The sequence below is a fragment of the Calonectris borealis genome, chromosome 4 (assembly GCF_964195595.1).
Source record: "Calonectris borealis chromosome 4, bCalBor7.hap1.2, whole genome shotgun sequence".
Lineage (NCBI taxonomy): Eukaryota > Metazoa > Chordata > Aves > Procellariiformes > Procellariidae > Calonectris > Calonectris borealis.
Window position 1 is genome coordinate 25,921,106 of NC_134315.1, and position 11,765 is coordinate 25,932,870.

Below are 11,765 nucleotides of genomic sequence, written 5' to 3' on the forward strand. Positions count from 1 at the left end.
ACAAATTCATGGAAGAGAAGTCCATCAATAGCTGCCAAATAAAAAAAAAACCACACATTACACACTGACTTAGGAGTCTCCAAATCGTAAAATTGCTTAGGAAAATACTCTGGGAGAACACCACTATGTGTTTAAGAACTGTTAAATTCTTCCCCAGATTTTTCCCCAACTAAAGGCCACTGTCAATGCAAGACAGCAACCTAGAAAGACTTTGAACTGTACTGCATCCATTCTTGTGTAGGAATCTTTCTTTTTAGCTAATAAAACCCTTCTAAACATAAGCATAATTTTCAATGCAATTGCCCATACATTAATTTCATAATGCTTCGCTCACTTCCCCTCTCCCTCGCCTTCTCTCTCTCTCTTTTCAGATTGAAGAAAATCCAGATGGGGTGCAGGTGCTGCAAAATGATACAAAGGTACAACAGAACAAAAGTTGCTTAGACTGAATAAAAGAAATGCATTACAACATGCATCTGTGCTGCCCTACACCTGTTGCTTGAATTAAGCCTATTTACAAGGCTGGAGTTTTCCCCAAGTTTACGGTCTCTTTAAAATCATAGTATAGGCATACTGATTTCCCGTGAATGTCCTTTTGATTTACTGTAATTGAGGTCCATTTCTATAATTCCTATCCCACAAAAAAAATTGTGTGGCACTGAAAACTCATCTTTAGCAAAGCTTTTTCTCATTTAGGTAGCATGACCTTCCCTCAATTCAGTAGAATGAGGAGCACAAACTTTGTCAGATCCTCCCTCTCCCCTAAGCAATGAAAATGAGCTACAGATCCTTGCCTCCATCATAAATTTTACATGTAGTTAGTTGTGGGAATAATTCCCACATTAAAAGTCTCCCTGCAGAGGGAGACTAGCTAGTTTTAGAAAGACAACACTTCAACCCCTCTTGATGGTTACTCCTTCCCTTGGCCACATCTCTACAACAGGTAAGGAAGTAGGAAAGAAAACTGGTGCTATGAGAGAAAGAGGGGAGATAAAGAAAAGAGATAGGCTCTGGAAGAAATAAGTCAAGGAAAAAAAGTAAGAAAGGAAAAAGGAGGGGACAAAAATAAAAAAAGGAGAAAAAGACTTGAAAGGAAGAACACCAGGGAAAAAAAGGGAGATATTTTAGCAACTACATGAGGACATATTAATTAACAATCTATGTGATGACTACTCATTGGCTAATCTACCCCTCAGAGAAAATAAAAATAAAGCTGGAAACATGCAACAAGCAGCACAAGGTTTTCTCTGACATCCTCCTTATGCTCCTGGTGAGCCTCACTACAGGGGTTAGTTACGGTCAGTCCCAGGAGACAGCAACCTACAGCACAGTTCAGCATTTCCATTCAGTTTAGCTCATTCTCAGGACCCCAGGTAAAACTTAGTGACACCAGTTCCTCAAGATCTCCAGTTTAAAAATGAAGCTTAATCTTTTTTCTAATTATCTTGATTAACAGCATAATTAACATTTCCTCTACAAATTTTCCTTACTCAGCTATATTTTTGATCCAGAAGAAGAACAATCGTCTGGACACGTTCATGAAGTAAACAGCTACAAACACAATGAGCAAGGCAGGAATAAATCCAAATTCAAAGAGAATAGTGAAATTCAAGAACGCAAAAATGAACTCCAGAAGGATGAGCTAAACAGAACAGAAAATAAAACCCAGGTAAATAGCACAAAAGAAACTCTCTGGAACCACGGAGGCAATGATTTTCAAGAGGATGGCCCTGTGAAGTGTGTTGCAAAGCCTGATGTTGCAGTCAATGGTGGCAACTCCTGCACTGGAGTGCACCCCATGCTCAATCCCAACACAAACCCAGTGAAAGAAGCCAGTGAGCAGGGATCCTCCAGCCAGTCAGCAGAGTCTCCTTCAGCCAGCAGTAGAGACTTTTACACCAAATTAAATAGGTCTGGCCAAGAACTTGATCTAGATGCAGGCAGTCAGAGGAAGGCAGCCTGCAATGAGCCACACAGTATTCAAGATGGGAACTCCCGGTCTGCAGACAATAGCATCTTTCTCAAAGGAAGTGCAACACTGGAGACACAAAACAATGCCATACAACTGCCAGATATTGATTATCCCCAAAATGGCAATCAAACCAGGAACTATGTTGAAAAAGATAGCTTTTCAGTCAACTGTGCACATTCAGACCAAAACACTGGGCCTTCAGCAATACAGGACCAGGACCTTTGTGTAACCCCACCTTCGTCTATGAAGGAGAGCAGTATCGAACCTTTTAAAACTGACTCTGCAAGTTTGAGTGGTGGTATCGCTGCCGTGGCTGTTACCAAAATAGCACAGGCACCCACACACCCCGACCACAAAGACATCAATGGAGAAATTGAGGAAGATGCAGAAGTAGCAGCAGCTCTGGCTGCACTGGAAGCTGCAACTGCAGGGGAAGATCTGGAAGATGACGACGAGTACTAGATGAAGGTTTCTTTCCAATACACTGGGTAAGATCCAGATTTTCTTTCTGGATCTATATGAACACATGTACAGCACACGTGGACAGCTGTTACAAACAGCATATATAGAAGAAGTTGGGACTAAACCTATGTCCCTTCAGCTGTTTTATACAGCCTTTTAATTCCTACTGCCCAAGGTACAGAAGCGCTCCCTTGGCTAATGGTAATACTAACACTCTTCTCCATGCGGCCAATCATGAGGGCAAAGCATCACTTCTTCCACACAGGATATTCTACTGTATACCCACCTCACCTGGACTCATGCAAATATTTGCTTTGGTTTTGACCCTCAGGAGGGTCTGCGCACATTGCATGTTCCAGGTTCAGAAAACTTCCATTATTTAAGAGAGAACTATAGAAGCCATTGAGTTAGAAACCACAGATTTTCATCATGTTAGCACAAAAAAATAAAAGAAAGTTCTATGATTTAATGAAGTATGAAATAGGGAAGGCAGCTTGGCTTGCACTTCACTGCAGTTACGGTTCCATTCCAGCTTAAACCTAAATCTGTGCATGTGTAGCTGGCATTTGGATGATAACCTCATCTCTCCCCTTACACCTTCCCTGGACTTTGATACCCCAAGTGACCTGCTTCAGTTCATTAAAACAGCAGAAGCCTAGCCAAATCCAAGAGAGCGGTTTAATGAGCTGGAGTAGCTCACGTAAGAATTGCGCACACACACTATCAGAGGTGCTGGAGAGGGATCAAAACTCAGTCCTACCATTTTGGATATATTAAAACTGTTGTATAACTACAGCCTGAGACCTCTCAACTCTGCTAAATTTTCCAGGCACACATCACTTGCCTTAACAATACAGTTTGCAAACAGGTTGTGTCTCAAACTTCCCCAGCAAAATGTGTTTTGTTTCTATACAAACAGCGAGAGCCAGTGTGGACCCATCCCTGGCTCTGCTGCAGTCCTTAAACTTAGAGCAGGAAAGGGATTGAGCTTCCAAGTCGAATTAAGTGTAAGATCTGAAAATATCAGAGCTGCATTCCTGGAGCGTTTACCCTTTCTCTGCAGACTAATATGTTAACCTTTCTTGTGGGAAGCAAAGGAGATAGGGACCAACTTGGTGCTGTCATTTCATCAAAAGCAGGTTAAAATATAAAGTGCTTGACATTTTATACTGAAATTTTGTGGTTTCTGAGTCTGTTATAAACTCTTAATAAATGTTTTTAATCATATGAAAAATCATCTGGTGGCTTTTGTGCTTTATGCATTTTCTGATTATCCAACAGTTGCGTAAAAGAAGTACTATAAGATATATCCTTCATTAGATATATGAAAAGCACTATGTGTTTGCCAACAGTATATGCTGAATCCTAGCCTAACCATTAACACACATAAGGATCAGAATATTAGGAGGTGGGTTTAAAGTAATGTGTAGATATTTAAATTATTTCTGTTTAAATGCAGATTCCCTCTTTTCCTCCAAATACTGCAAGCCCAAATCAAGATTTCAGTTTCTCAAAACATTAATGATATCCCTAGAAACAATTAAAAAAACCTAAAGTCTCAGCTTCAAGAGAACTATATTCAGCTACGGATGAAAGTCACCACATTGTATCTGTAAAATAAAAAAAGCTTTATATGTTTTTAAAGTATTGTAGTACTATTGATTTCTCTACCACTCTCCTACTTTAATACGCCCTTCTAAGCATTTTCGTAAGTGCATACAAGTTTTATGTGCACATTTGTGTATCAAAGATTACTATAATACTGAATGACAGTGCACATTGCATATTACTCCTTACGGTTACAACAGGACATAGCATATGTCTGCTTTTATATTGCAAGGGCCCTGAGAGCATCATCAGGCCTGATTGTTCCTGCCCACCCCCAGGGGCTCCCCCTGCCCTGTCCAGGGCCCAGGACCCCATTTCAGCCCCTCAGGCCCATCAGACCCTGCCCCAGCTGCTCCCCACAGCCCTGCCCAGCCTGGCCTTGGCCCCACCGAGCCGGGCCTACCTGCAGGCAGACAGCCTGGCCCAGCCTCAGCCTGGCCCCAGGGAGGTGCCCGATGCCCAGAGCTGGGGTTGCCTGGTGTCCCCCACCCTGCCCCGCTCCCTGGCTGGGGCAGTGGGACAGGCCCCGGCTGCGAGGCCCAGCCCTGCCGTGCCCAGGGGACCTCCCCACATCCCAGCCCCAGGGAGCCGCCAGCCCCTGCTGCACTATGACACGAACTATGAAAAACGATGTAAGCAAAAAAATGTTAAAGAAATGCAACAAGCACCCCAGAAAACTTACTTGATTTTTCAATATCCACTTGATTAGATTTTTCTAACCTGAACTCCAACCTGAACTTTGAGTGCAAATCACAGCAAGTTTTCACCTTGCTCCCCGAGAATTATAATACACTAGAAGGGAGGGGAACACCTGGTCACACCCAACCCCTGCCCCGGGCACTCCAAACCAGGCATCCCTCCTACGGGCAACTGCCCGCAAGCGTGGACCACCGGACTTAAATCCTCTGCAAGAGATCAGCTGGGCCACAAACATCGCACTTCCTGTGGCCCAAGTTTTCACTGTCTTAAACGTAAGAAAGGCAAAAAACAGTGTAAGGCAGGTATGTTCACTGCATCGGAAATCACTGGTCAGTGCTTCTCTTCACAAAAAAAAAAAAAGGTCAGGCATATGCATACCTCAGACCTGCCGGATATGGAAAGCTTCCATAAAATAAACCTATGAGGTATCACCAACATTCAGACTTCTCTTGTCTGCTATCTGAAAGTGCCCTGTGCAGTTTTTTTTTTTTTTTAAATATATACACATGGTTTTTATATTTATATATGTGTCTATTTCCCTTCAGCTCTCTCTCTCTACACATGGTAGAGCTGAGTATCCTGACAGAGCTGAGTGCCAGGAATTCTTAACCATTTCTCAGACTGCAGTACACTTTTCACAACAAAAGTGAAAGAGAATCAATTATTTCAGAAATAATTTTTAAATACCACACACAACTTCCTCCATAAAAATCATCTTTTAAATAATCATGTGAGAACCAAATCTTATTCAGTTCCCTCAGATGTTGATGCAAAGAAACACAAACACTGCCAGTTTAAACAATCCATTTTGCTCAGACAACTGAGAGAGTAAAATTTAGTATCTTGAGAAAACAGAGAAAGTTACAGGAAAAAAGGTTACTGGAATCAAGAGTAAACTGTGTATTTTAAGACTTCTCTCAAAAACTGCACAGCTTAAGACACCTCTTCCTCTTTACCCCAAACACCATAACTTCAGATGCCAATCAATTATGTTTCCTATATTCAGAGGGCTCACTTACGAAGTAGAGCTTAAATGTTTCCATTTTCCTTTGATACAAAAGGAATTAATGAGAGAGCTGGTTGGCCAATATCTATTTTTAATGTTTCTATAATTGATGTCATTCTGTATAGGTGAGTGTGAAGACATATGTAGCAATAAAGAACAGGCAACAGGATGGGAAACTATTGTAAGAGCTGGTATTTCTATGAAAGATTTTGCATCTTGGAAGCTCATGTTTTACTCATCATTCTCCAAAGCTAGTAACACAGCTTAAAGGGAAATTGTAATCTTTCCGTATATAAGCAAAGAGACATTGAGTAAGAGTAAGCTTAACACCTTCTCATTCAGCAGTGGGTCACATTAGATTATGAAAAAAATTTTCAAATCACTGCAGAGATTCCAAATATGAAAACAGGAGTGGAAGACGGCTCAGTCCACCCAACTCAAGGAAGTTAATTATTTCCTAGAGAAAACATTATGGGGGAAGTTTGTTTACAGAGCAACAGAAGAACCCAAAATTTGATACTGCAGAATTCTTCAGTTCAGCAAACAAAACCCCAACAAGCAAGCAGGAACCTGGAAATAGATAGATTCCACACAGATTTTTTTTTTTTTTCTTTTAAAGAACAAAGGCAATTGGCTGGGCAAGTGTTGCTATGGAGACTTCCCATTAAAAATTAAAATCCAGAAATAGAAAGTCTTATTTTCTAAAAGATACTTCAGATTTGATTGCTTTAAAGTAATCTAAAAATAACATTTTTATCATCATTTACATCATGAAATAAGAAACCCTGACTTAAAAATAAAAAAATTAATTTTGACCTTACGTTGTATTTGTCATTTCAATTTCCTAAATGTGATTTAATTTTCTAAAAGACTAATTCTTGCCGATGTATCACATTTTGCTAAATGACAACAGAATATCTCAACATTTATTATGGCCTGCATATATGGTATTTCATACATTTATTCAAATGCCTATATTGTACATTTTAATTACATTGAAACAATGAAGCTTAATAGATTATTTATCTTGAATTGCGATATCTCTCCTTGCATGTAGATGGAAATGGGAATCCATCTAAATTGTGCAAGAGCATCACTTCAAAATTAAACATATTAGAACTTCAACATGCTGAATACACGAGAAAGTAAATTTATCAAAGTCATTCTACATTAAAAACGAATTTATTTGTAAAGGAAGTTTATCAACAGAATTGTTTCAGACACTGTGTCCTTCTACCTTCTAGAACACACCTATATCATACAATGTCTAAGAGTAATTGTTAGAAGCAGATTAAAACTTTTTCATTCGTCTTTCCAACACGAACTGCCCTTGGCAAAGACAATTTTTCTTACCATCATGAAATCAAAACAGAAACTCCTCAGCTCCTTCCCTGGCCAGGCTTTCCAATTTCATGCGTTCACATTCACAGCTAGAGACCTCAGTCTCAGGACTCCCTTCTCTATTAACAGTTTCACTTGGCATCTCAAGGAGGTTTGTTTTTAAACTTTCCTTCATTTTGAACCTTCACAATCATTTTCTAAGCTTCAGATCAGGCAATCCTTGAACTGAACTAGTTGGATAAACAGAAAACAGGAAACGCTGCCTGCACCTACAAATGATACTAGTACTGACTGACCACTTCTGCAAACACTGTCCCACCTGCATTGGGACTTTTTCCATTTCAAACAATGAGCTGTTGAAATTTTGGAAGAAGCTACATGTGCATCTTGGATTCTATAAGAGATTGAAATAGGTTATAGCAATTTTATGCCTTAACATAAGCAGTCACAACTTTTTAAATTTTTTATTGTTAAATACAATTTTTGTTAACATGGTTTAATCCAACTTCACAACAAAACTTTATTAAACAGACTTAGTCCCCCACTCCCCACCTCTTCCTCCTTTAGTCAGAGAAAAGCAATACTGCCCTTACTCTCTTAATTCAGAGAACAGGATTCTCTCAATGAAGCAGGAAAGACAATGGCTGTCTTGATTTTGTTTTTAATCCAGTTGCTGAAGTACAGATCCCAAGCAGTCATCTCACAACCATCATTAACTATGGAGGTTATACCATTCCCTGCTCTGAATCTTGATTGACATTATTATAGATTAAACAGGACTTAACAGGTTTTTGCTGTACTTAATTCAATTACTGTACATTACCAACAGAAAAACATTCTATTCTGTAGCAAAACAGAAAAAACAAGTCTTTCAGGAAACACAGCATCCCAGTATTATGTCAGGTTGCAGATGACTTAAGTACTGAACCAACCCCACAATAAAACCACGTCACATGAAGACTGCAGTTTAATTTGTTTGCTCATGGAGCTCCCTTCTGTTTACTCTGAGCCAGAGAGTAGCTTGATTTTTATGAGGGTGCAGAAGCAGAAAGAAGCAAGGCAACACCCTCAGCTACTCACCTGAACCTCAAGCATGGCCAGATTTTCAATCATCTGTGTCACGAATGCTATCCCTTGCTCTTGACACTTGGAGCTGTACGAAGTGATAGCAAGTAACTTACCTAAACCTATCCAAAAGGAAAGGAAGGTAAGCGACTAAGGCAAGATGACTACAGAGCAAAATGAATGTATGAACAAGATTAAAATACTGTTTAAGTATTTGAGGACAAATTGTAGGGATCTAGCCAAGAATGAATAACCTAGGTTGTTTCTATCTCATGTCTAAAGGTTGGTATCTAAATAAAGTTTTACTTTCATTTAGTTCTCATTTGACAACGACTTCCAGAAGCAAGATGATATAAAGTGAACTTAGGGACATTCCTCAGATTAGTTTTTTCATACAATCTTCAGGGGAAAAAAAAAAAAATCCATGCAAATTTCCGTATTTCCAAGACAAGATGTGTTATACGAAGAGACTTTGCTGTGGCCAAAAGTGGTACAAGTTTTTCCACAATCCATCTCCAGAGCTGAGGAAATATTACAGATTTTTAACCCCACAAATTTCAGTTTGGTAGATAAAAGTGACACAGGAGTTAATCTAACAAGAATACAGCATACTTTGCCAGAACACTGTCACTGTCTGATTTTGGTTATTGTTAATTTTTAATGATTAATCTCCTTTTTATGCAGACTTGCATATGAAACTCATCCAGTTAGCATCTGCAAAAAAGAACTGTTCTAAAGATCCAACATTAATCAAAATCAAGACAAGTTATCAAAAGCCATACAAAATAATACACATACTCCACCCTGACTGGGAATTACTTTTCCAGAGTCATGCACGAGCATTAATTAGCAGGCGATGCACACCGCTATTGTTTTGACATACGCCACACAGATCCTGTTCTTCCTCATTGCTTCGATTAAGAATTTGGCTTGGGGAGAAGTTTACGTCGTTCCTTTTAGTAACTGCAGCAGCTACTTCCCGGCCGCCGGGAGGGCGGAGGGCAGGAGCCCACCTGCGGAGCCCAGCCGGCCGCCTTCGCCCCCCTCACCCTGTCCTTTCCCGGGGCACAAGAGACCCGGACACTCACCCCCAGGACAGCAAAATGCTACTGCGGAGAAACAGCGAAGCAGTTCAGAACTCCCATTAAATTAGAGCTTTTTAATTTATTTTTTTTTTTTTTTTAAACACTGACAGACTCCGAAGTTTTTTGAATGATCACTACAAGCTTCAATAGCTCCCTCTGCTGCCAGCAAATATGTATTTCAGCTGCTCTACGCAAAACCTGCTTGCAGCCGACAGAAAACGTCACATTCCTCTCTCTCTCTCTGTGCATATACATCTGTGTGTATGTGTATACAGGTATGTAGAATACTTGAAAAATAAGATTTGGGAAATACTACGGGTATTTTAACACTCTTCTAAGATTGCTGCTTTTAAAGGATAATTATTTTGACTGTAAATCAAAATACTGAAGGCCAGTAGTTAAATACTTACTATTTTCTTATGATAATTTCAAAATATTATCTTATTCAATGCAAAAATCACACCATATTACTTGGTTATCTAGCCGGATATATAGTGACACCCATGGAGCAATGGCTAATTTTTTAGGGCAGTAAGAGACCAGAGTTTGTCTCAAACGGCTGCTGCCCTTACTATCACTACTATTTTTCAGTCTTCCTCCCATCTTCCCAAGCCTTTCACGCTCCCATTCATGCTGCCTCCTCTCCATACCTGCCCCTCTGCCATCAGTGCCAGCAGGTATCAGCTAGGTATGTTAGTTGTTTTGCTGCTTTGTAACAGCGAAATGGCTGTTTTGCTGCATGCTGACAGCTATGAAAAGTGTGCTGAAGCAAGCGCGCTCTATTCCCCATGACCACCATTTCCAGACCACAGACACAACCGCGCAGTACAAGCACGAGTGCCTCCTGTCCAGCACTGCTGCATGCTTAACGACTCTGCAGTCCAGAAGAAACAAGACTGGGATGACCAGCTGGAAATAGGCAAGGAAATGACAGCTAACAAGGGAAGCGGGGGGGGGGGGGGGGGGGGGGGGGGGGGGGGGGGAGGTGGGAATCAGAGGGTTTATGTATATAAAAGTGGATGGTTATATTGATTGAAAAATACATTTGCTAATATATCCTCTTCTGTGGAAGACAGACACCATAGCTAAACTTGATGCCATTGCATCTCTACAACACTACGGGTTGCACAAATAAAATTTAAGAGGAGCTATTTCAGTTATGATGCAATAGGCCTACTCTGCAAAGACTCTACACAGACCAAGACAAAGCCAGCCTGACTGCGTGGCCGGAAACAGATGGCCAAGCAGCACCCACGTAACAGGATCTGCACTAAGGCCCATCCACTTGGTATCTCTTCTTATCTAAACTTAGTAGCAAAATATACCACCAACCCACTCATCCCGCCCCATCACGGATAATTCAGAGGTCACTTACTTCAAGAGCACAGCTTTCAGACCTTGCCAGCGTCTCTTCCCAGGCTCCCGCCATCTTCATGCTTCCAGCACTACGGGCCTGGCGTCTCTCCTGCCTTCTTTTCTCTGAGAGTTAGAGGAAGAGACTCCTACTTTCTCAAACCACTCAGCTTCCTATTCCTCATCTTGCTCCAGCCTTACATACCCTTTTACTAGTTTTGCCTCACCAGATGGTCTTAACCTGCCAGGAACGCAGCTCCGGGGCTGACTGGGGGCCTTGCAGCTCCGTGCAGCGGTAGTTCAAAAATCAACCAGCCCTGCCACAGGTGGTGCGGAGAGAAGAAGAAATGGTGCATCCAGAGCAAGACAGACAATCAAATTATGGCAAGAGTAAACAGACCAGCAGCACCTTATTGCACACCCCCTACAACTGGAGAGAAAAAAGAATTTTTAAAAAAAATGAACAGGAATACAGAAAACAAGAGAGAAATGGAAATTGCACCCAGCGTCTGCCAGTACTTTGAGCCTAACTGCAAACTTCCCTCAAACAAAATTCCCAAATCCAGGACTTCACAAAACACTGAGAAAAAAAATTACATCCCAATCCATCTTTATCTGGCCAAGTCTTACATGTTGTTCTTTAATACTAGATCGCCAAGGCTTAACCACTCTGTTTTCTTGTTTATTCATTAGCAGTAGTATTACACACTTAGCAGGAAAAAGGAAAGAACAGGCCTAAAGTGCACAGAAACCTTAGTTTAATAGATACAAACTGATTTGCACTGCAAACTTCATCCAGGGCACAGGTGGGAGTACTCAACATACATTAAACATCCAGGAAACTTAATTCCTCAGGAGAAACATGTTAGTTTCATGTTCCAACCCAGTAGGCACTTTGAACATTACCAAACCAGAACAGACCATATGTCCTCCTCTCATCAAGAGATGAGTCATCTCAGAAAAAAGCACTTTTTAATGCACGTAATTTTGTATTAGTATGTAGTAAGTACAAGCTCAATTAATTTGTGGGGGAAAAAACCTAACAACCAAAAAACAAGCCCAACTTATCTGACACCCTTTTCTCCTGTCTTTTCCTATCATGCTTTTAGTGTCCATCCCCACCCTTGTCTCTCGGTTTGGCTCTGCTGCCCAGCACCAGAGGCAGCCACGTCTC

At 40.8% G+C, this 11,765-nt stretch overlaps 1 protein-coding gene across 1 annotated transcript; it reads left to right on the top strand.

Annotated features, from left to right (window-relative positions):
* Positions 1-372: 372 nt before the first annotated feature.
* Positions 373-2,435, top strand: PGCKA1 (PDCD10 and GCKIII kinases associated 1). The gene is made up of 2 exons (XM_075150543.1): positions 373-419; positions 1,495-2,435. Exons 1-2 carry the CDS (start codon positions 388-390, stop codon positions 2,432-2,434), a joined length of 972 nt encoding a protein of 323 aa, XP_075006644.1. The 5' UTR covers positions 373-387; the 3' UTR covers position 2,435.
* Positions 2,436-11,765: the final 9,330 nt, after the last annotated feature.

Excerpts from the sequence above, each read along its gene's own strand:
- PGCKA1 (XM_075150543.1), top strand. The coding sequence starts at position 388 with ATGGGGTGCAGGTGCTGCAAAATGATACAAAG. Across the intron at positions 420-1,494 it reads TGCTGCAAAATGATACAAAG|CTATATTTTTGATCCAGAAG; the intron begins GTACAACAGAAC and ends TTCCTTACTCAG.